This window comes from Grampus griseus (assembly GCF_964374135.1).
Source record: "Grampus griseus genome assembly, chromosome: 4".
Classification (NCBI taxonomy): Eukaryota; Metazoa; Chordata; class Mammalia; order Artiodactyla; family Delphinidae; genus Grampus; species Grampus griseus.
Window position 1 is genome coordinate 31901025 of NC_138997.1, and position 26451 is coordinate 31927475.

Here is a 26451-nt window from a genome sequence, read left to right on the forward strand (position 1 = left end):
AGCCTGATTCCTCCAGCTCCATTTTTTTTCCCTCAAGGTTGCTTTGGCTATTCGGGGTCTTTTGTGTCTCCATACAAATTTTATGATTTTTTTGTTCTAGTTCTGTGAAAAATGCCATTGGTAATTTGATAGGGATTGCACTGAATCTGCAGATTGCTTTGGGTAGTATAGTCATTTTCACAATATTGATTCTTCCAATCCAAGAACATGGTATATCTCTCCATCTGTTTGTGTCATCTTTAATTTCTTTCATCAGTGTCTTATAGTTTTCTTATACAGGTCTTTTATACCTCTGTAGGTAGGTTTGTTCCTAGGTATTTTATTCTTTTTGTTACAATGGTGAATGGGATTGTTTCCTTAATTTCTCTTTCTGATCTTCTGTTGTTAGAGTATAAGAATGCAAGAGATTTCTATGCATTAATTTTGTATCCTGCAACTTTACTAAATTCATTGATTACCCCTACTAATTTTCTAGTGGCATCTTTAGGTTTTTCAATGTATAGTATCATGTCATCTGCAAACGGTGACCATTCTACTTCTTTTCCAATTTGTATTCCTTTTATTTCTTTTTCTTCTCTGACTGCCATGGCTAGGACTTCCAAAACTATGTTGAATAATAGTGGTGAGAGTGGACATCCTTGTCTTGTTCCTGATCTTAGAGGAAGTGCTTTCAGTTTTTCATCATTGTGAATGATGTTTGCTGTGCGGTTGTTGTATATGGCCTTTATTATGTTGAGGTAGTTTCCCCCTATGCCCACTTTCTGGAGAGTTTTTATCATAAATGGGTGTTGAATTTTGTCAAAAGCTTTTTCTGCATCTATTGAGATGATCATATGGTTTTTATTCTTCAGTTTGTTAATATGTTGTATCCCATTGATTATTTGCGTATATCAAAGAATCCTTGCATCCCTGGGATAAATCCCACTTGATCATGTTGTATGATCCTTTTAATGTGTTGTTGGATTGTGTTTGCTAGTATTTTGATGATGATTTTTTCATCTATATTCATCAGTGATATTGGTCTGTAATTTTTTTTTTTTTGTAGTAGCTTTGTCTGGTTTCGGCATCAGGGTGATGGTGGCCTCGTAGAATGAGTTTGGGTGTGTTCCTTCCTCTGCAATGTTTTTGGAAGCGTTTGAGAAGGATGGGTGTTAGCTCTTCTCTAAATGTTTGATAGAATTCACCTGTGAAGCCATCTGGTCCTTGACTTGTTTGTTGGAAGATTTTTAATCACAGTTTCAATTTCATTACTTGTGATTGGTCTGTTCATATTTTCTCTTTCATCCTGGTTCAGTCTTGGAAGGTTATACCTTTCTGAGAATTTGTCCATTTCTTCCAGGTTGTCCATTTTGTTGGCATATAGTTGCTTGTAGTAATCTCTTATGATCCTTTGTATTTCTGCAGTGTCTGTTGTAACTTCTCCTTTCTCATTTCTAATTTTATTGATTTGAGTCTTCTCCCTTTTTTTCTTGATGAGTCTGGCTAAACGTTTATCGTTTATCTACTCAGAGAATCTGCTTTTAGTTTTATTGATCTTTACTGTTGTTTTCTTTTCTTCTATTTCGTTTATTTGAGATTTTTCTTGCTTTGTGAGGTAGGTTTGTATTGCTATAAACTTCCCTCTTAGAACTGCTTTTGCTGCATTCCATAGGTCTTAGGTCGTTGTGTTTCGTTGTCATTTGCTTCTAGGTATTTTTTGACTTCCTGTTTGATTTCTTCAGTGATTATTTAGTATTGGTTATTTAGTAGCATGTTGTGTAGCTCCCATGTGTTTGTGTTTTTTACAGTTTTCTGTTCTGTAATTGATTTTTTTTTTTTTTTTTGGCTGCATTGGATCTTTGTTGCTGCACATGGCCTTTCTCTAGCTGCAGCAAGCGGAGGCTACTCTTCATTGCAGCGTGCAGGCTTCTCATTGTGGTGGCTTCTCTTGTGGTGGAGCACAGGCTCTAGGCATGGGAACTTCAGTAGTTCTTGCACACGGTTCAGTAGTTGTGGCTCGCGAGCTCTAGAGCCCAGACTCAGTAGTTGTGGTGCACAGGCTTAGTTGCTCCGCGGCATGTGAGATCTTCCCAGACCAGGGCTCAAATCTGTGTCCCCTGCACTGGCAGGAGGATTCCTAACCACTGCGCTACCAGGGAAGTCCCTGTGATTGGTTTCTAATCTCATAACGCTGTGGTCGGAAAAGATGCTTCATACGATTTCAGTTTTCTTAAATTTACTGAGGCTTGATTTGTGACCCGAGATATGATCTATCCTGGCGAATGTTCCATGAGCACTTGAGAAGAAAGTGTATTCTGTTGTTTTTGGATGGAGTGTCCTATAAATATCAATTAAGTCCATCTTGTTTCATGTATCATTTAAAGCTGTGTTTCCTTATTTATTTTCATTTTGGATGATGTGTCCATTGGTGAACGTGGGGTGTTCAAGTTTCCTACTATGACTGTGTTAGTGTCGATTTCCCCTTTTATGGCTGTTAATATTTGCCTTATGTATTGAGGTGCTCCTGTGTTGGGTGCATAAATATTTACAATTGTTATATCTTCTTCTTGGATTGATCCCTTGATCATTATGTAGTGTCCTTCTTTGTCTCTTGTAATAGTCTTTTTTTTAAAGTCTATTTTATCTGATATGAGTATTGCTACTCCAGCTTTCTTTTTTTTTTTTTTTAAAGAAGATGTTGGGGGTAGGAGTTTATTAATTATTTATTTTTGCTGTGTTGGGTCTTTGTTTCTGTGCGAGGGCTTTCTCTAGTTGTGGCATGTGGGGGCCTCTCACCATTGCGGCCTCTCTTGTTGCGGAGCACAGGCTCCAGACGTGCAGGCTCAGTAGCTGTGGCTCACGGGCCCAGTTGCTCCGCGGCATGTGGGACCCTCCCAGACCTGGGCTCAAACCCGTGTTCCCTGCATTAGCAGGCAGAGTCTCAACAACTGCACCACCAGGGAAGCCCCCAGCTTTCTTTTGATTTCCATTTGCATAGGATATCTTTTTCTATCCCCTCAATTTAAGTCTGTATGTGTCCCTAGGTCTGAAGTGGGTCTCTTATAGACAGCATGTATATGGGTCTGGTTTTTGTATCCATTCAGCCAGTTTGTGTCTTTTGGTTGGAGCATTTAATCCATTCACATTTAAGGTAATTATTGATATGTATGTTCCTATTACCATTTTCTTAATTGTTTTGGATTTGTTTTTGTAGGTCTTTTTCTTCTCTTGTGTTTCCCGCTTAGAGAAATTCCTGTAGCATTTGTTGTACAGCTAGTTTGGTGGTGCTGGATTCTCTTAGCTTTTGCTTGTCTGTAAAGCTTTTGATTTCTCTGTCGAATCTGAGTGAGATCCTTGCTAGGTAGAGTAATCTTGGTTGTAGTTTTTTCCCTTTCATCACTTTAAATATATCCTGCAACTCCCTTCTAGCCTGCAGAGTTTCTGCTGAAAAATAGCTCATAACCTTATGGGGATTCCCTTGTATGTTATTTGTTGCTTTTCCCTTGCTGCTTTTAATGTTTTTTTCTTTGTATTTAATTTTTCTTTTTTTAAATTTTTGGGTCTTCATTACTGTGCGCAGGCTTTTCTCTAGTTATGGTGAGCAGGGCCTACTCTTTGTTGCGGTGCGAGGGCTTCTCATTGTGGTGGCTTCTCTTGTGGAGCACGGTCTCTAGGTGCATGGGCTTCAGTAGTTGTGGCTTGCGGGCTCTGGAGTGCAGGCTTAGTAGTTGTGGCACATGGGCTTAACTGTTCCGCGCCATGTGGGATCTTCCCCAACCAGGGCTCAATCCCGTGTCCCCTGCATTGGCAGGTGGATTCTTAACCACTGTGCCACCAGGGAAGTCGTGTATTTAACTTTTGATAGTTTGATTAATATGTGTCTCGGCGTGTTTCTCCTTGTGTTTATCCTGTGTGGGACGCTCTGCGCTTCCTGGACTTGATTGACTATTTCCTTTCCCATGTTAGGGAAGTGTTCAACTATAATCTCAACAAATATTTTCTCAGACCCTTTCTTTTTCTCTTCTTCATCTGGGACCCCTGTCATTCGAATCTTGGTGCCTTTAATGTTGTCCCAGAAGTCTCTGAGACTGTCCTCAATGCTTTTCATTGTTTTTTCTTTATTCTGCTACACGGCAGTTATTTCCACCATTCTATCTTCCAGCTCACTTATCCATTCTTCTGCCTCAGTTATTCTGCTATTGATTCCTTCTAGAGTATTTTTAATTTCTGTTACTGGGTTGTTCATCACTGTTTTTTTTGCTCTTTGGTTCTTCTAGGTCTTTGTTAAACGTTTCTTGTATTTTCTTCATTTTATTTCTGAGATTTTGGATCATCTTTACTATCATTACTCTGAATTCTTTTTCAGGTAGACTGCCTATTTCCTCTTCACTTGTTTGGTCTTTTGGGTTTTTACTTTGCTCCTTCATTTGCAGCATATTTCTCTGTCTTCTCATTTTGTTTAACGTACTGTGTTTGGGTTCTCCCTTCTGCAGTCTGCAGTGTCATAGTTCCTCAGAATTTCTGGTGTCTGCCCACAGTGGGTGAGGTTGGTCCAGTGGCTTGTGTAGGCTTCCTAGTGCTGGAGACTGGTGCCTGCGTTCTGATGGGTGGAGCTGGATTTTGTCCCTCTGATGGGCAGTGATGCATCTGGTTGTGTGTTTTGGTGTGTCTGTAAGCTTAGTATGACTTTAGGCAGCCTGTCTGCTAATCGGTGGGGTTGTGTTCCTGTCTTGCTAGTTTTTTGGCGTGAGGCGTCCAGCACTGGAGCTTGCTGGCTGTTGGGTGGAGCCAGATCTTAGTGTTGAGATGGAGACCCCTGGGAGAACTCTCACAGATTAATATTCCCAGGTGCCGGGAGTTCTCTGGTGGTCCAACATCCTAGACTCGGCTCTCCAACCTCTTAGGCTCAGGCCCAACCCCTGGCTGGAGTACCAAAACTCCGCAAGCCTCAAGGCACAGAGGAAAAGGAAAAAAAAGAAAATGAACAGAGAAATAAAACCCCAATACAAATGGTAAAAGAATAACCAAACAGACGAAAACACACAAAGAAACACACACACACACAAGAAAAGAGAGAAAACAAAAAATGAAAAGAACAAGCAAACAAATAAATGAACCCAAAAACAAACACTAAAACTAAACTAACAAAAACCAAAAACAAATCAAAAGCAGAAGCAAGCTAAAAAAAGGCAAAGAAAGCATAAAACACACAAAACAAGAAAAAGATAAAAACGAAAGAAGAAAGCAAAAGGAAGAAACACAAAACAGCAAAATAGTAAAGTAAAAATAGAAAATATAGTTAAAAAGAAGAAAAATAAAGCAAAACAAGGGAAAAAAACAAAGGCAAGGGAAAACACACTATAATGAGAAAGTAAAGTAGAAATAGAAAAAAATGTTTAATATTAAAAATAAAAGGATAAAAAAGAAAGGAAAAAGTAAATAAAAGTAAAAATTAAAAGAACAATTAAAGAAGAACAACAGAAGAAAACGAAGAAAATAATAATAATAATAGTATTTTCCTGGACCTTCAGGTGTCGGTGTCCTGCCCCCACAGTGAGCCACAGCCAATCCCTGCCTGCCCAAGATGTCCCCAGTACTTCTAGGTCGGTCCCTGGACCTGCTGTGGGCACTGTGGGGCCAGTTCAGACTCTGATCTGGCCTGACTCCCGTGTGTACTTGTCCCCAAACTCCACAGTTACCCCCAGAGTCTGCAGCCTCAATTGTGGGAACACTCCTTGTCTATTCATATATTCCACAGATTCAGGGTTTACCAAGGCGACCGTGGGGATTTAATCTGCTGCTCCTCTGGCTGCAAGGGCATATTTCCCTCTCTCTTCTTTGGTCACACTGCCCCTGGAGTTCAGCTTTGGTTTTGGCCCCACATCTGTGTGTGGGCCACCTGCAGGCGTCTGTTCCCCACCCGGGCAAGAGGAAGCAAAGCAGTGGCTGATTAGGGCTCACTCAGGCCTGGGGAAGGGAGGGATACAGCAGTCACCATTGGGATGTGCGGGAAGTGCCTGTGGCAGCAGAGGCCAGCAGGAAGTTTGCAACAGCCTGAGGCACACCATGCGCTCTCTTGGGGAGGTTGGCCTCAGATCACGGGATCCTCAGCAGTAGTGGGCTGCACAGGCTCCCAGGAGGGCGTGGGCAGTGACCTGCACTTGCTCACAGAACCCTTGGTGGCAGCAGCAGCAGTAGCCATTGTGCCTGCTTCTGGGGTCCGAAATAACAGCTACAGCTCACTCCCGCCCCTGGAGCTTGTGTAGGTAGTTTCCTGCCATCTGAGCACATGGAGCAAGAAGCTTCTATTTCCGGCCTGCCCCTCTCCTTGCGCACCCCACAACAATGGTCCCTTGCGTCTCTGGCAGGCCCAGGCTTCTTCCCAGACTCCCTCAGCTGTGGCACACTAGCCCCTTCGGGCTGTCTTCACACAGCCAATGCCAGTCCTCTCCCTGGGGTCTGACCTCTGAAGCCCAAGCCTCTGTGTCCAGCCCCTACACCACCCCAGTGGGCAGACAAGTGTTTCAGGCTGGGGAGTTCTGGTTGGCACTGATCCTCTGTGCGGGATTCTCCGCTTTGCGCTCTGCACCCCTCCCTGTTGCTGTGCTCTCCTCTGTGGCTCCAAAGCTTCCCCCCCAGCCAGTCCCCGTCTCCGCCAGTGAAGGAGCTTCCTAGCGTGTGGAAACTTTTCCTCCTTCACAGCTCCCTCCCAGAGGCGCAGGTCCCGTCCCTATTTTTTTGTCTCTGTTTTTTTTTCTTTTGCCCTACCCAGGTACGTGGGAAGTTTCTTGCCTTTTGGGAAGTCTGAGGTCTTCTGCCAGCATTCAGTAGGTGTTCTGTAGGAGTTGTTTCATGTGTAGATGTATTTTTGATGTATTTGTGGGGAGGAAGGTGATCTCTACGTCTTACTCGTTGCCATCTTGAAGGTTCCCCCCAAGATTCTTGTTTTTAAAATGTGCTTTTTGATAATGATGGGCTTCATAGGATTTGACCATGTGTTATTGCAGAACAGATTATACTAGATTAAAGGATTATGAGTTTCACAAATTTAATAGGATTGGGTTATTAATAACATGGCTGTAGTACCCAAATTATAATAATCAGGCTTATCTCTAAGTCCATCATTGCTTATTTTGAAACAAGTTTTCTGCTGATAATAGCTGTAACCCTTATGTTCATGTAGATAGAGCTATGTATTATCTCTTATTTCTCAATAATTCCTGCAGGAAATATTTATATTTCATCATGCCAATTGAATTATTGATATCACTAAACAACTATTAACAAGATTAGTTGCAAATATCCAAGAAATGAGAAGTAAAAGCAATAATAAATTTTTATTTTAGCTATTCTGAACATTATTTAAGTGAGAACAGATAAAATAAGTTGTAGTAAAAACTGAGTTCTCACAATAAAAGGTTTGGAAAGTAAATCTTAGGAGTACTTAAGAGATTTTCTTAGAAATAAATGCCCAGATGACAATGAAAATGGTGGAGTGAGGACCTTTGAAAATGTACACTTCCATTAAAGCTGGCAAATATTGTTACAACTTTTCCAGAATTTTAGAAACTAAATGAAGAATTGCCTGTTCAAGAAAAATGGTCTGATCTCTGCATGAAGGGCAAGCTTTGTGGTGTTTAACTTGCCCTATTCTCCTCTCCTACTCTCCAGCTCAACAATAATCTTGAAAAATAACGGCCCTGCTTTCTTGGTATCAAGGGAATAGAATGGACCTGGAGCTCTTTAAGACCCTCACTCCAAAGAATTTTCATTATTTGGCATCTCTGGTGCTTCCCTAAAAGCCACCAATAGAAAGGATTGGTGTTTTTTTTGACATGACTTGGAGTATGCCCATCACTAACAGCGTCTTCCTGGGGAGCATTTGTCTAAAACAATTAAAGGCAAGAGTTTTAACTTCATAGCTGTCTTGGGTGATGAGTAACAGTTAAGGAAAAGAGTAGACTAACCATAAAGTTTAAAAGGAGAGGCCAAAAGAGATGTTCATAGGTGCCTTGAAATCAGCATATTCCTGGAAATCTAGAATGCCACATGCACACCTTGGGCTGTGCACATTCTCAGAAAAGACCTGAGATGGTCCTAATCTCCCACTGCTAGCTGACCTTGACACTCTGTACAGAAGTGGAGGCTAAAGCAGAGTTGTAAATTGCCTGAGTATTGTTGAAACCTGCTCCAGCACACACACACAGACTCTCAGCAAAGACTTGAAGATTTAGTCCAGGTGTTTAAGGAAATCTCTGTTCAGTCATTGGCTGATCAGTAAGCAAACTGACTAGAGACTTCAGTAGCCACACATAACAAAGAATATAGACTTTACAGAATTAGTTCAGAGAAATCACTAAATTATCAATAACTACAGGTAGCAGCAACAGCAACCCTGGGAAGGTGGGAAGAATCTGATTTCCAGAGTTGCAACATTATATTAATTTAAATGTCCAGTTTTCAACAAAATGTTGCAAGACATGAAAAGAAACAAGAAAATATGGCTCATGCATGATTTTGGACTTTAAATCAGCTATTTTAAATATGTTAAAAGAGCTAAAGAAAAATGTCTAAGGAACTAAAGGAAAGTCTGAGAATGATATCTCACCAAATACAATAAGTCCCCTACATACGAACAAGTTCTGTTCTGAGAGCATGTTCGTAAGTCCAGTTTGGTCTAAGTCCAACAGAGTTAGCCTAGGTACCCAACTAACACTATCCGCTATAAAGTACTGTACTGTAATAGGTTTATAATACTTTTCACACAAATAATACATAAAAAACAAACACAAAAAATAAAACATTTTTAATCTTACAGTACTTGAAAAATTCAGTAGTACAGTACAACAGCTGGCATACAGGGGCTGGCATCGAGTGAACAGGCAAGAAGAGTTACTGACTGGAGGAGGGAGAGGAGGTGGGAGTTGGTAGAGCTGAAGGATCATCAGCAATAGGAGACGGAGGCCAAGCTGCAATTTCACTCACGCCTGAAGTTGATGGCACAGTTTCTGGTTCCTTGCTGGATTCAATTCTGTCTACCCTTTTGAAAAAGCGATCCAGTGATGTCTGGGTCATAGCTCTTTTTTTCTCATCATAGGTGACACAGTAGCACTGGATTGGATTCTGAACGGCTGATTTAACATTCGGGTCCTGTGCCTCAAAAACTAACAGTGCCTCCTCAAATAAAGAAAATCCCCTTGCCATATCCTGCGTCATGAATCTCTACGGTTCTTCAGTTACTTCTTCTTCCTTTTGTCTCTCTTCATCCTTTCTCTGGGCTTCCAATTCCATCTTTTTGCCTCATTCCACTCTCTCAATTATTTTCACCATTGTTTCCATTGTTATGGAAACACATTGGCAGTTCTTAGCTGTACCAGCTACATCACCGCTGCTCTTACGCTTGCTTCTGGGCATCCTTTGCTTGAAATAAAGATACTGTACTATTTTACTCTATATAGTACTGTAAGTAAAGTACACAAAAGCACAACCACTTGTAGAGGATGCATGCACGTGACAGTGTACGCCAGATATGTGAACTAACTTACTTGATTGGACATGCAAACACATGTTTGCATCTTTGAAAGTTCACAACTTGAAGTTTCATATGTAGGGAGTTTACTGTAGAGAATATCAATAAAGAGGTAGAAATTATTAAGAAAAAACCAAATAGAAATTCTGGAGCTGAAAACTATAGTAATTAAGTAAAACATTCACTGGAAGGATTAACAGCAGATTTGAGCAGGCAGAAGAAAGAATCAGTAACTTGAAGATAGTTCAATAGAGATAATCCAATCTGAGGAACAGAAATCAAAAAGAGTGAAGAAACTTTAACAGAGTCTCAGAGACCTGTGGTATGGCATCAGAAATGCCAACATACTCACAATGGTAGTCCCAGAAAGTGATGAGAGAGAAAGGGCCAAAACAATAAGGCTGAAAATGTCCCAAATTTGATGAAAAACATTAATTTACACATCCAAAAAGCTTAATAAACTCCAATTAGGACAACGTCAAAGAGATCCACACATAGGCTTACCATAATCAAATTGTCAGAAGATAAACAGAAGCTTGAAAGCAATAAGAAAGAAGCAACTCATCATATATAAGGGATCTTCAGTCAGATTAACAGCTTTTTTCTTATTAGAAGCCATAGAAGCCAGAGACATTGAGATGACATATTCAAAGTGCTGCAAGAAAAAACTGTCAACCAAGAATTCTATATACAGAAGTATTTTCCTTCAAAAATGAAGGACAAAGTAAGATAGTCTGAGGTGAATAAGTGAAAGAGTTTGTCATTAGCAGACCTGCCCTTAAAAAAAAAAAAGATGGAAGTCCTTCTCATTGGAATGAAAGCACACTAGACAGTAACTTGATCAAGATGAAGCGATAAAATAGATTTACGTAGGTAAATCTGAAGGACAGTATGTGTGTATTTTTGTTTGTATCTGTTATGTTCTATCTGATTTAAATTACAGCTGCATAAAGCAATACTGATAAACATGTTGTTGGGCACACAATGTATAAAATATATTTTGTGACAATAACAGCATAAAAGTGGGGAGGGGAATGGAGCTACATAGGAGCAAAACTTTTGTGTACTATTGGTCATTCTAATTAAGATGTTAATAGTAATCCCCAGGGCAGTCACTAAGAAAACATCCCCAAAATATTTGGTAAAAGAAATAAGGGAATTAAACTGAAACACTAAAATATCTGTTTGACATAAAATGAAGCAACTGTGGAAGAATTGAGGAACAAAAATTCATATGACTTATAGAAAATAAATAGCAAATGGCAGATGTAAATCCTACTTTGTCAGTAATTGTATTAAATGTAAATGGATTAAACTCTCCAATTAGAAGGCAGGGATTGGCAGAATACTTTAAAAACACATAAACTATATATTATCTACAGAAGAGTCACATTTGACTCAAGGACACAAATATGGTAAAAGTAAAAGCTGGAAAAAGATATTCCATGAAAACAATAACCAAAAGCGAGCTAGAGTGGCTAAACTAGTACCAGAGAAAATAGATTTTAAGACAAAAATTGTTACTAGAGACAAGTACAGTTTATAATTGTAATGATAAAAGGATCAACTCTTCAAGAAGATATGACAATTACAAACATATATACACTTAACAATAGAGAACCAAAATACATAAGCAAAAACCAAAAGAATTGAAGGGATAGACAATTCAACAATAATAGTTTAAAATTTAAATACTCCATTTTGAATAAAGAATGGAATAGCAAGATGGGACATAAGCAAGAAATTAGAAGACTTAATGCTACAAACCAACTAAATCTCTATAGAACATTCAACAACAGCAGGGGACACATTCTTCTCAAGTGCACATGAAATATTTTTCAAGGTAGACCACATATTAAGCTTAAGTCCCAATAAATTTAATTGGATTGATAATACAAAGTATGTTTTCTGATGAGAGTGGAATGTTATGAGATAAATTACAGAAGGGAATTTGGGAAATTCACAAATATGTTGAAATTAATCAACACACTCCCAAAAGGGATGGCTCAAACAAAATCACAAGGGAAGTTAGAATATACTATGAGATAGTGAAAATGAAAACATACAAAAACTTATTGGGTGCAATGAAGGCATTGCTCAGTGGGAAATTTATTAATATTTTAATGCCTATGTTGAAAAATAGAGAAAACTTTCAAAACAAAAACCTAGACTTCTATCTTAAGAAACTAGAAAAAGAAGAGCAAACTAAACCCAAAGCAGATATAAGAAAGGAAATAAAATGACTAGAACAGAAATAAAAGAGCTAGAGAATCGAAAAACAAGAGAAAGTCAATAAAACCAAAAGTTGGTTCTTTAAGCAGATCAACAAAATTGGCAAACTTTGGCTAGACTGACCAGGAAAAAAGGAAGATTCAAATTACTAAAATCAGGAATGAATTAGAAGGATCATTGTTGACCTTACAGATAGAAAGAGGACTATAAAGGAGTACTATGAGCAGTGGTATGTCAATGAATTTGATAAGTTATATGAAGTGAACAAATTTCTACAAGGATACAAGTTACCAAAACTATCTCAAGCAGAAATGAACGCTGTAAATAGGTGTATAACATGTTAAGAGACTGAGTTAGAAATTAAAAACTTCTTACAATGAAAAGCCAAGTCTACACTGGTGAATTCTGTCAGTTTAAAGAAGTAACTTTTCAATTAAAAAAAAATTAGAAAAGAGAGAACACTTCCTAACTCATTCTTTGAAGTCAGTATTACCTTGATACCCAAACCAAAGACTTCGTAAGAAAAAAAAACTATAGTTAAGTATTGCTTACAAATATAGATGTAAGTATTCTCAACAAAGTTCTAGCAAATCAAATCCAGCAGTATATAAAAAGGATTATACACCCTGATTAAGTGACATTCATCTCAGGGATGAAAGGTTGGTTCAACGTACAAAAAAAATCTAATGCAACCTATTTATGGAATAAACGTGGATGTAACCCCACATAATTGTCTCAATAAACAAAGTATTTGATAAAATCCAACACCCTTTCGTAATAAAAACACTCAACAAACTGGGAAAAGAAGTGAACTTCCTCAGTCTAATAAGAGTGTATCTGTGGGCTTCCCTGGTGGCGCAGTGGTTGAGAGTCTGCCTGCTGATGCAGGGGACATGGGTTCGTGCCCCGGTCCGGGAAGATCCCGCATGCCGCGGAGTGGCTGGGTCCGTGAGCCATGGCCGCTGAGCCTGCACGTCCGGAGCCTGTGCTCCGCAATGGGAGAGGCCACAACAGTGAGAGGCCTGCGTACCACAAAAACAAACAAACAAAAAAAGTGTATCTGTAAAAAATGCACAGCTGGGACTTCCCTGGCGGCCCAGTGGTTAAGACTCTGCGCTTCCAATGCTGGGGGCACAGGTTCCATCCCTGGTTGGGGAATTAAGATCCCACGTGCCATGTGGTGCAGCCAAAAAAAAAATGCACATCTAACTTTTTTTTTTAAACATCTTTATTGGGGTATAATTGCTTTACAATAGTGTGTTAGTTTCTGCTTTATAACAAAGTGAATCAGCTATACATATACATATATCCCCATATCTCCTCCTTCTTACGTCTCCCTCCCACCCTCCCTATCCCACCCGTCTTGGTCACAAAGTACAGAGCTGATCTCCCTGCGCTATGTGGCTGCTTCCCACTAGCTATCTATTTTACATTTGGTAGTGTATATAAGTCCATGCCACTCTCTCACTTCGTCCCAGCTTACCCTTCCCCCTCCTCGTGTCCCCAAATCCATGCTCTATGTCTGCGTCTTTATTCCTGTCCTGCCCCAAGGTTCTTCAGAACCTTCTTTTTTTAGATTCCATATATATGTGTTAGCATACAGTATTTATTTTTCTCTTTCTGACTTACTTCACTCTGTATGACAATCTCTAGGTCCATCCATCTCACTGCAAATAACTCAATTTCGTTTCTTTTTATGGCTGAGTAATATTCCATTGTATATATGTGCCACATCTTCTTTAAACATTCATCTGTCAATAGCCACTTAGGTTGCTTCCATGTCCTGCCTACTGTAAATAGAACAGCTAACACATTGAATGGTGAAATGCTGTATGCTTTCCCCAAGGATGTCCACTCTCACCTCTTCTGTTCAACACTGTACTGGAAATTCAAGCCAGGGCAGTTAGGTAAGAAAGAGAAATAAAAAGCATCCATATTGAAAAGAAAAAAAGAAAACTATCTCTATTTGCAGTTGACATGATCTTAGATAGATAGATACCCCTAAACAATCCACAAAACAACAACAGCAAAATACAACTATTAGAGTTCACAAGTGAGGTCAGCTGATTGCAAGATAGAAAATCAATATATAAAAAACACTTGTATTTTATAAACTATCAATAAACAGCCTGAAAATGAAATTAAGAGAGAATTCCACTTACAGTAGCATCAAAATGAGTAAAATACTTAGGAGTAAAATTAATCAAAGAAGTGCAAGACTTGTACTGAAAAGTAAAAAACATTTAATGAAATTAAAGACCTGTATAAATAGAAAGACATCCCATGTTCATGAATTGAGCAGTGGTATGTCAATGAATTTGATAAGTTATATGAAGTGAACAAATTTCTACAAGGATACAAGTTACCAAAACTATCTCAAGCAGAAATGAACGCTGTAAATAGATGTATAACATGTTAAGAGACTGAGTTAGAAATTAAAAACTTCTTACAATGAAAAGCCAAGTCTACACTGGTGAATTCTGTCAGTTTAAAGAAGTAACTTTTCAATTAAAAAAAAATTAGAAAAGAGAGAACACTTCCTAACTCATTCTTTGAAGTCAGTATTACCTTGATACCCAAACCAAAGACTTCGTAAGAAAAAAAAACTATAGTTAAGTATTGCTTACAAATATAGATGTAAGTATTCTCAACAAAGTTCTAGCAAATCAAATCCAGCAGTATATAAAAAGGATTATACACCCTGATTAAGTGACATTCATCTCAGGGATGAAAGGTTGGTTCAACGTACAAAAAAAATCTAATGCAACCTATTTATGGAATAAACGTGGATGTAACCCCACATAATTGTCTCAATAAACAAAGTATTTGATAAAATCCAACACCCTTTCGTAATAAAAACACTCAACAAACTGGGAAAAGAAGTGAACTTCCTCAGTCTAATAAGAGTGTATCTGTGGGCTTCCCTGGTGGCGCAGTGGTTGAGAGTCTGCCTGCTGATGCAGGGGACATGGGTTCGTGCCCCGGTCCGGGAAGATCCCGCATGCCGCGGAGTGGCTGGGTCCGTGAGCCATGGCCGCTGAGCCTGCACGTCCGGAGCCTGTGCTCCGCAATGGGAGAGGCCACAACAGTGAGAGGCCTGCGTACCACAAAAACAAACAAACAAAAAAAGTGTATCTGTAAAAAATGCACAGCTGGGACTTCCCTGGCGGCCCAGTGGTTAAGACTCTGCGCTTCCAATGCTGGGGGCACAGGTTCCATCCCTGGTTGGGGAATTAAGATCCCACGTGCCATGTGGTGCAGCCAAAAAAAAAATGCACATCTAACTTTTTTTTTTAAACATCTTTATTGGGGTATAATTGCTTTACAATAGTGTGTTAGTTTCTGCTTTATAACAAAGTGAATCAGCTATACATATACATATATCCCCATATCTCCTCCTTCTTACGTCTCCCTCCCACCCTCCCTATCCCACCCGTCTTGGTCACAAAGTACAGAGCTGATCTCCCTGCGCTATGTGGCTGCTTCCCACTAGCTATCTATTTTACATTTGGTAGTGTATATAAGTCCATGCCACTCTCTCACTTCGTCCCAGCTTACCCTTCCCCCTCCTCGTGTCCCCAAATCCATGCTCTATGTCTGCGTCTTTATTCCTGTCCTGCCCCAAGGTTCTTCAGAACCTTCTTTTTTTAGATTCCATATATATGTGTTAGCATACAGTATTTATTTTTCTCTTTCTGACTTACTTCACTCTGTATGACAATCTCTAGGTCCATCCATCTCACTGCAAATAACTCAATTTCGTTTCTTTTTATGGCTGAGTAATATTCCATTGTATATATGTGCCACATCTTCTTTAAACATTCATCTGTCAATAGCCACTTAGGTTGCTTCCATGTCCTGCCTACTGTAAATAGAACAGCTAACACATTGAATGGTGAAATGCTGTATGCTTTCCCCAAGGATGTCCACTCTCACCTCTTCTGTTCAACACTGTACTGGAAATTCAAGCCAGGGCAGTTAGGTAAGAAAGAGAAATAAAAAGCATCCATATTGAAAAGAAAAAAAGAAAACTATCTCTATTTGCAGTTGACATGATCTTAGATAGATAGATACCCCTAAACAATCCACAAAACAACAACAGCAAAATACAACTATTAGAGTTCACAAGTGAGGTCAGCTGATTGCAAGATAGAAAATCAATATATAAAAAACACTTGTATTTTATAAACTATCAATAAACAGCCTGAAAATGAAATTAAGAGAGAATTCCACTTACAGTAGCATCAAAATGAGTAAAATACTTAGGAGTAAAATTAATCAAAGAAGTGCAAGACTTGTACTGAAAAGTAAAAAACATTTAATGAAATTAAAGACCTGTATAAATAGAAAGACATCCCATGTTCATGAATTGAATGACCTAAATGTTGTCATGGTGGAAGTACCCCCCAACTGGTCTACAGATTAACTGTAAAACCTCCAAAATTCCAATTTCTTTTCTGCAGAAATTGATATTAGTCCTAAAATTCATATGAAAATGCAGGGGACCCAGAGCAGCCAAAAGAACCTTGGGGAAGAAAAAAGTTGGAAGACTCAAATTTCCCAATTTCAAAACTTACTACAAAACTTGAGTAATCAAGGCAATTTGGTACTGGTATAAGAATAGACATACAGGTTAATGAAATGGAATTGAGCATCCAGAAGTAAACAAGGTTTTGAGCAAGGGTACCAAGACCATTCAATCAGAACAAAATAGTGTTTTCAACCAAGGATGCTGGGCACAACTGGTTATCCACATGCAAATGAATCAACCCGGCCTCCCACCTCACACTGTATACAAAAATTAACTCAAGTAGAGCAGAGACCTAAACGTAAGAGCTAAACCTATAAAACTCTTAGAAAAAAAAACATAGATGTGTGTCTCTGTAGCCTAGTTTTCTTAGATATGACATCAAAAGCTCAAGCAACCAAAGAAAAAGTAGATAAATTTGACTTCATCAAAATTAACAACTTTTGTGTGTCGAAGTACATTGTCAAGAAAGTGGAAAGAAAACCCACAGAATGGGAGAAAATAGTTGCAAATCCTGTATCTGACGAGTGTCCAATATCAAAAATATACATTAAAAAAACTCTTATGACTCAACAATAAAAAGAATTTAAACACAGACAAAGGATTTGAATAGACATTTTTCCAAGGAAAATATACAAATGGCCAATGAGCATATGGGAAGATGCTCAACATCATTAGTCATTAGGGAAATGCAAATCACAACACAATGAGATATCCATTAGGATGGCTATAATAAAAAGAAGGCAAAATAATTATTGGTGGGGATGTGGAGAAGTTGGAACTCTTAGATTGCTGGTGGGACTGTGAAAATGATGCAGCCACTTTTTTTTTGTTTGTTTTTGTTTTTATCTTTATTGGAGTATAATTGCTTTACAATGGTGTGTTGATGCAGCCACTTTGGAAAACAAGTTATCTGTTCCCCAAAATATTGTATGTATAGTTACCATTTGAGCTGGCAGTTCCACCCCTAGGTATGTACCCAAAAGAATTGAAAACATGTTCACACAAAAATTGTTAAATTATTCATATTAGTAATAACAGCCCAAATGTCCATCAACTGGTGAGTGACTAAGTGAAATGTGGTATATCCATACAATGGAATATTATTTGGCAGTAAAAAGGAATGAAGTATTTATACATGCTACAGTTGACAACCCTTGAAAACATTGTGCCAAGTGAAAGGAAGCCAGACATATATGATTTCATTTATATGAAATGTCCAGAATAGGCAAATCCATAGAGACAGAAAGTAGGTAAGTGGTCTCCAGGGGCTGGGGGTAAGGGGAAGTGGAGTGACTCCTAATGGCTATGGGATTTTCTTTTGGGTTATGAGAATGTTCTGGAATTAGGTAGTGGTGATGGTTGTACAGCCTTGTAAATATACTAAAAACCGCTGAATAATACACTTTAATATGGTGAATTCTTTGGTATATAACTTGTATTTCAATAAATAAATAAATGCTATCATTATGAATACTATTTATGCCCAGGTGATCATGGCATTGTTATGTGCTGTGCAGATTAAGTTGAACGACATCATATAGATACAGATAACATGTAATAGCAAGAAGTATAATTAAATATAAAGTAAATATTTCCTCCTTCAGGGCTACTGTATGGCCATTAAAATTATATTGTCAAGTTTATTGTTGTCTAATATGTATACACTAAAATGCTTATCATTAAACTTAAATTATTTTATCTTCTTCTGGTGTAAATTATTTGAGAAACATCTCGGTTAAATATGTTTTTAAAGAGGAAGTACCATAATAGTGGACATTTAGGAAAGGGAAATTGTTCACATTGACTTTCTATTCATGACTAAGATAACTGCAACTATCTAAAATTTCCTTGGGAAGTTGAGCAGGTTTGTGAGATACAGTGTCACTATTTGAGCTTTTTTTTCCGAAAAGGATGAATCTATATATATATGGTTGGGTTTTTTTCAGGTCAAGCAAATGAAGTGGCCAAAGAAGCTGCTAACAGATGGACTGGTATGTATTACAGTGGCACTGATAAACTAGTCAAACTCTTGTACACTTACTGTGATGTGAAATGCAGGAACTATTGTTCCTGGTTAAGTTCAAGAAAAGACATTTCTGAAAGTGTATGTATTAATCAAGTTTTTATATCTTAAATCATTTCATTTACTTGAGGAATTTTTAAAATCTTATTATGAGTCATTTTGTAAAGTGTAAGGCATTTTTGTAAAACCAATGATTACTTTAAGTTTTGTGTAACTTTTCCTAGATAAATCACTTGGGCTAATCACTTAACCTTCTTATATATTAATGCAAGATACAACTTTTAAGAGTTTCATGCAATCCTAAAGATTTGTCTTCTTGCTCATAATAATAATTGCAAACATTTGTCAAGGGCTGATTATGAGCCAGGCATTATAAAGCGTGTCTGTGCTGCGTTCTCATTTTATCTCCACAACAATCTTATGAGGTAGATAGGATTATTATCCCTAATTTTAGAGATGAAACTGAGGCCACTAGGAACCCACAGTCACACAGGTGCTAGGCAGTGGAACAGGAATTAGATTTCAGAGTCCAAGCTCTCACCCACCACACGGGGTAGTCTTCTCTGTGTACCTGCTTTCATGTAAATGCCTCATTAATCCATTTGCCAATGGATACACCCTCTGGTCTATACCAGGTATATACTAAGAAATGGGAACTAATGAGGCATTATCTATGTGTCTTAAAATTTAGAAGAACATTAATAAATAATGATTGTTGTGAATTATATACAAGTATGATTATTATTGTTAAAACCTGTCTGGAAGTTACACTGATGTTTTTTCAGTATTTAATTATGAAATAATGGTAATTGAACCTTTCCATCCTGGTAAGAGTCTTTAATGCCTTTATATGTGTTACCCTTATTCTGTTTCCGTGGGACAGCAATGGATAAGATTGCATTGACACAGAGATGCAGAAAGCTTGAAGTAGCTGCCTTAAGTCAAAGGTGATTAGTCACTGGATGAACAGGGATTAGAGCCAGATTTCCCTGATTCCATGTCCAGACCTCTGTATTTCACAGAAAACTTAAGAATCGTTTTTCCTTGTCTATTTTAGAATTAAGTACAGTGATAAAATCAATATAACTGGCCTTTGGTCCCTATAAAATTGCAGTCTTATTTATTACAAAGTTATTTCCTAGTGTAATGCTTTAGTGATAAGAACAAAGGAGGGTAAAAACAGCAAACTAACATTAAATAAAAGAGAATAATGTGTGTCCAATAAAGTATAAATAAATAATAAATACAGTGATATCATATAGGTTTGAGAAATATAAAATTTTGAGTAAGTAAAAAAGCAAGTGGATTTTTAGGTTAAAAATAAGACAAGAGTCACAAAATGATTTCCCCTAATTAACAAAGCAGCTCAGCAAACAGTAGGCACAGGCAGCCTGTGTATATAGTGGGAGGAACTTGACTTTCAAAGGAATCCAGGTTGTTCTCCTTATTTGCTATGTGATTTATTGAACCTCTCTGACACTGCTTCTTCATCTGTTCAATGTGGATAATATCTACCTCACATTTTGGAAGGATTAAATAAAACAGTTTGTAAGCCGTTTAGCACACCATTAGACACATTGATAAACAAATACTCCCCTTTTCCCTGTCTCTTAAAAAAATCCTTTCATGTTTTCCAGTTGATCATAAACTTCAAAAATTATAATTAAAAAAATGTGAACAACTTTTTTTTCCCTTGTGTTATTAGCTGAGAAAGAACCTGAAACTTTTTAAATCATACAGGAAGGATAATATTTTCAGAACAGTAGAAACAGCTGTTAAGAACAATATTTCTGGGGGCTTCCCTGGTGGCGCAGTGGTTGAGAGTCCACCTGCCAATGCAGGGCACACGGGTTCGTGCCCCAGTCCGGGGGGATCCCACATGCCGCGGAGCAGCTGGGCCCGTGAGCCATGGCTGCTGAGCCTGCGTGTCCGGAGCCTGTGCTCCGCAACGGGAGAGGCCTCAACAGTGAGAAGCCCACGTACCGCAAAAACAAACAAACAAAAAAACATATTTCCATTTGAGTTTACAACTTGCTCCTTCCAACATAAAAGTGTTATGAAAAAATCATGGAGTTAAAACGAATTACACCTCAGAAAACCTTCCTGTTTTCAAAACAAACAAAAAGAAAACATCAATAATACTTATAACTAAAGATCATTATATAATTATTAGTTAAGATTTGGTTTCTTTATACTGAAAAGGTCCCTAAAATGTATTTTAAATTGAGCATACTTACTGTTCAGTAATTCAGTATTTCAATTTTATAGAATGAGAAGTCACCTCAGGGTATAAATATAACTAGAAATATAGCATCTAAATGTTTTGCGACATTAAGTAACTTTAAAAGTGACTTATCAAATTATATAAAATCTTGCCTAATAACTAAGATAGTGGAGTTTTTACGACTTTGTATGAGAGACATCTAAATGAGTGAGGGGGGAAAGATGTTGTGAGGTCCTAACATGCATGTGATATTGCCCATCCTATTCCTGTATATATCTTGGGTTTGCCACCCTATAAATTAATATGAATTCTACCAGTCTTAAGGTTGTTTCTTTAAAAATAAAAGTATTTTTTTATCCATTCATAAACATTTCCACATAATAGAAAAATTAATTGACAGGGATGAACTATCAAAATTGCGGGTGACTTTGTCTTGAAGGCAGACATCGAGTGGCCCAGGAACATATTTAATCAGAGTCTTTTTGAATTGGTCCATTAAGCATTGTATACAGAGGCTTTTTATTTGTTTATTCTTTTGTTTGTTCTTAATCTTTGAAGGTTTATAATAAAATGGTTTCTTGCCCTCACATGAACCAGGAACTCCTTCCTGCAGAGGCTCTAGTCTTACTGTGGTGCCTCGTTTTCTTCTCTCCTGTTCCCGGGTTGAAATACATTCCTCCAAGGCTCCTACAGCATTGCATCTGTCCTCTTGTTTTCTGGAAATCTTTCTGTATTCTTGGAGCCTATTGTACAAGCTCTACACATAACACTTGATCTTTTCTCTCTAACACACATATCACTTTGGAATTGTTTAGTGATACATTGATTTTTCTCTCTCTACTCTTGTGTCAGTTTGAAGGCATAGGCTCTTTATGTTCTGGAATACCTGTAATACACTTAATAGCTGTCTTACGTAGCAATGGGCCCTCTATAAGTATTTGGTTGTGACTGTCAAGATTGCACAAGTTGTGCAGACACTAATCAAATTAAACAGATTATTCTAGAGTGCTATTAGTATTCTCTCTTAGATTCTTATGAAAAGTAGAGATTTGGTTTAGATCATTACATAAAGATTTATTTTAATATCTGTTGATATCCTAAAACTCTTTATTTAAAGAAATGAGGATATTTTGTTAACATTATTCTATTTGATATAGTAGTATTCACCTCAGCAGTGAACTTCGTTCCAAACATTTAGTTATCAATATTTGATACTTGGAATTAAACTTCCTAAAACAATATTTTTAAGAGTGATTGAACTTCATATATTAATTTCCTAATGGTACCATAACAATATACTTCAGACCAGGTGGCATAAATAAAGAAATTGATTTTCTCACAGTTCTGGAGGATGGAAGTCCAAACTCAAGGTGTAGGCAGGTTTGGTTTTTTCTGAGGCCTCTCTCTCCTTGGCTTCTTCTCCTTGTGTCCTGACAGAGTCTTTCCAATGCCTGGCCCTAGTGTCTCAGTGTATCCACGTTTCCTTTTCTTGTAAGGACACCAGTTAGATTGGATTAGGGTCCACCCCAGTGGGCTCATTTTAACTTAATCACCTCTTTAAAGACCCAATTTCCAAGTACAATCATATTCTGAGGTAGTGGGGTTTAGGACTACAACATATGAACTAGGGGGAGGTGATAATTCGGCCAATAACACTCCAAAAGAACCTACTTTAACCCTTCATTTCATTATCACAACTAACACAGTGCTTAATGTTTTATAGAGTACTCTGAACCAGAAAACTGTATACCATTACTTTTCTGTATTTATAATACATATTCATTTTAAAGATGGTATATGTACATTAAAGAGAATGTGTAAAATTAAAAAAAGAAAACTCACCATCATTCCCATTCCCTCAGTGCAGCCATTGTGAGCACGTTGGTACTGCCTTGCATCCTTCACTGCCTATGCATTGACACCCTTCTACTTGATTAGACATTTAGATTGCTTTTTTTTTACATCTTTCTTGGAGTATAATTGCTTTACAATGGTGTGTTAGTTTCTGCTTTATAACAAAGTGAATCAGTTATACATATACATATGTTCCCATATCTCTTCCCTCTTGCGTCTCCCTCCCCTGCACCCTCCCTATCCCACCCCTCTAGTTGGTCACAAAGCACCAAGCTGATCTCCCTGTGCTATGCGGCTGCTTCCCACTAGCTATCTGTTTTACATTTGGTAGTGTAAATACGTCCATGCCACTCTCTCACTTTGTCACAGCTTACCCTTACCCCTCCCCGTATCCTCAAGTCCATTCTCTAGTAGGTCTGTATCTTTACTCCTGTCTTACCCTTAGGTTCTTCATGACATTTTTTTTTCTTAGATTCCATATATATGTGTTAGCATACGGTATTTGTCTTTCTCTTTCTGACTTACTTCACTCTGTGTGACAGACTCTAGGTCCGTCTACCTCACTACAAATAACTCAATTTCGTTTCTTTTTATGGCTGAGTAATATTCCGTTGTATATATGTGCCACATCTTTATCCATTCATCTGTTGATGGGCACTTAGGTTGCTTCCATGTCCTGGCTATTGTAAATAGAGCTGCAGTGAACATTTTGGTACATGACTCTTTTTTGAATTATGGTTTTCTCAGGGTATATGCCCAGTAGTGGGATTGCTGGGTCATATGGTCTTTCTATTTATAGTTTTTTAAGGAACCTCCATACTGTTCTCCATAGTGGCTGTACCAATTCACATTCCCACCAGCAGTGCAAGAGTGTTCCCTTTTCTCCACACCCTCTCCAGCATTTATAGTTTCCAGATTTTTTGATTGCTTTTATTTTTTTCTTTTGTTACACTGGGATGAAGATTTGCTCATAAATCTTTGTACACAATTTATTTCCTTGGGATAAATCCCTTTATATAGATGTAACACTTTTTTCAGTGGTAAACTGCATTTAAATTCCCTAGAAGACATTCAGGATATGTGTGTTCCTCTTTTAGTCTTAAAAGAAAATCCCTTCTCTCCTCCTCACCCCTTCTCCCTGGCCTGATTGTCTGGAAGCCATTCTCTCTGTGGGGGAGGGAAAGGGGTTCCATTTGGGAACAGGAGCAACTCTAATTCCTGAGGTAACAGAATCCTGCCTTTGCTGTGGAAATGTGGAAGAGGCACCATTAACCTCTCCCTGGCTTTGAATTATTCTAAAGGGTATTCTTTAGTGGCAACTAATTTACTGAATTTTTTTTTTTGCGGTACATGGGCCTCTCACTGCTGTGGCCTCTCCCGTTGCGGAGCACAGGCTCCGGACGCGCAGGCTCAGTGACCATGGCTCACGGGCCTAGCTGCTCCGCGGTGTGTGGGATCTTCCCGGACCGGGGCACGAACCCGTGTCCCCTGCATCGGCAGGCAGACTCTCAACCACTGCGCCACCAGGGAAGCCCCCTACTGAATTTTTTAATATGAAATCTGTTTATTCAAAATAATCATTAAATCTTTTCTTTCTTCTGAAGTTAATTGCTGCTACTCTTGAAAATACAGAAAACTCATTATTTTGATACTTCTAAAAGTAATAGAAGTAAAAAAAAAGCTGAATGTAATTATATTTGAAATGTTTTGTGATTATGTTTTCAATTCTCAAAACTATTTCTCAATTTTCTTTATAGATAACATATTTGCAATAAAATCTTGGGCCAAAAGAAAATTTGGGCTCGAAGAAAATAAAATTGATAAAAATTTTGGAATTCCAGAAGACTTTGACTACCTAGATTAAAATGTTTGATGTCAGTGAAGGAGCTATGTGCTTGTGAATATGTAAATTTTTATATTATCCAGCTAAATGTACTGAATTTTCATTTACCTATAACTGTTTTATTAATTTTAAATAAAGTATAAAGTGTAGATGTTTTGCACTCTTTTTGATCAGTCAAAAGCAGAATAATAGCCATGTTCTCTCAGTGCTCATTAGAGTAGGAGAATGCAAGTAAAGTCATCCACCTGTTAGTTTTACCAATAATTTTTTATAGATTAAAGCCCATGACATAACATTTTTTAGTTTCTCTCAAATATTAAATATTAAGAACTAAGGGTAATTTTGAAGGCTGTATTATACCTATACGCCCATACATACATGCTTGGAAATAACCTTAAAAACTCTAATGGCTGCTTTACTATTTCTCAGTATTTAGTGGAAAAATGTGAGGGAGTGATTTTCAGTGTATAGCATCATATTTGCAAATTTCCCACAGGAAAAAATACAGAAAGTTGGTGTTCCTCAAACTTGGAGTTAGGTAGTAATTCCTCAGACATGAAAACTACTTTCTTTTGAATGTTTGATGCCTTTCTACTGTAAAGAACAAGCACGTGGCCCTTTGTCCTGATTTATGCACTTTCTATAAGATGATATAGTGCTGTTAGTATTGCACACATAACCAGCAAGAGTTCAGGGATTTTTTTTCAACTACCTAAAAAAGAGGAGGTTAAAAATAATGTATGCCCTGTGTATATATCTTTTTCCAGTTCAGCTTAGGCATTTAGTGTATTTGCAGGCACTCCAAGACAAACTTAAAAGAAAAATCAAAACTAATGTGTGGGGGCTTCCCTGGTGGCACGGTGGTTAAGCATCCGCCTGCCAATGCAGGGGACACGGGTTCAATCCCTGGTCTGGGAAGATCCCACATGCCACGGAGCAACTAAGGCCACGTGCCACAACTACTGAGCCTGCGAGCCACAACTACTGAGCCCGCATGCTGCAACTACTAAAGCCTGCGTTCCTCGAGCCTGTGCTTCACAACAAGAAAAGCCACCACAATGAGAAGCCTGTGCACCACAAGGAAGAGTAGCCCCTGCTCGCCACAACTAGAGAAAACCTGCGACAGCAACAAAGACCCAACACAGCCAAAACTAAATAAATAAAATTAATTTTAAAAAAAAGTGCCTTAAAAAAAAAACTAATGTGTGTAATGCCCGTTACACATATGCCTTAATTTTTTTTCACACTGTCCAGTTTTGATACTCTTTTGAGTGACTTGAATGAGGTACTCCGTATGTCTGAAATGACCCAGATGGTATTCATGCCGTTTGTTAGTGAATCTGGTCTTTGTATTGCATGGACTTGCCCTAGACCTACTTAATCACTTCCTGGATGTGGGCGGGAGCTTATTGGTCCAACTTTGTTCTCAAGGCCAGTCTGTGTTGCCTTCGTGCAATAGCTCTTCTCACAGGAGAAAGTATTTGAGGTGAGAGACAAAGGACAAAAAATAAAAATAACCCATCGTAAGCCTTTCCCTAATACACTAATGGGAATTCCACGATTTCTCAGACCCAGTTTGCTATTTATTAGAAAAGGTGCTTCTGGGCATTCCCTGGCAGTCCAGTGGTTAGGACTTCGCGCTTTCACTGCCAGGGGCCCAGGTTTGATCCCTAGTCGGGGAACTAGGATCCCACAAGCTAGGGCTTCCATGGTGGCGCAGTGGTTAAGAATCCACCTGCCAATGCAGGGGACACGGGTTTGAGCCCTGGTCGGGGAAGATCCCACATGCCGCTGGGCAACTAAGCCTGGGCGCCACAACTGCTGAGCCTGTGCTCTAGAGCCCACGAGCCATAGCTATTGAGCCTGCATGCCAGAACTACTGAAGCCTGTGCGCCTAGAGCCTGTGCTCCACAACAAGAGAAGCCACCACAGCGAGAAGCCCACACACCGCAACAAAGAGTAGCCCCTGCTCGCCTCAACTAGAGAAAGCCCGCATGCAGCAACGAAAACCCAACGCAGCCAAAAAAAAAAATGAATAAATAAAATTAATTAATTAAAAAAAAAAGATCCCACAAGCTACTCAGTGTGGCCAAAAATAATTTTTTTATTTTAAAAATTAAAAGATGCTTCCTTGTTCAGAGAGAAGGTATGTATGTTCAAAAAGAAATCCATTTCTAATGATCCCTAAAAGATTCTATTTCATAAATATTTAGACAACTTCAAAAATTTTTTTTGA

The 26451-nt window shown here is 38.3% G+C and overlaps 1 protein-coding gene across 1 annotated transcript in view; it reads left to right on the forward strand.

Moving 5' to 3' along the window:
• MND1 (meiotic nuclear divisions 1) overlaps positions 1–24236 on the forward strand; it is a gene marked incomplete at both ends in the record, with an annotated part of 77462 nt that extends 53226 nt beyond the window's left edge. The window contains 2 exons of the mRNA XM_082653987.1: positions 18218–18262; positions 24130–24236. Coding sequence (XP_082510113.1) covers positions 18218–18262; positions 24130–24236 — 152 coding nt within the window. The remainder of the gene's footprint in view (positions 1–18217; positions 18263–24129) is intronic.
• Positions 24237–26451: the final 2215 nt, after the last annotated feature.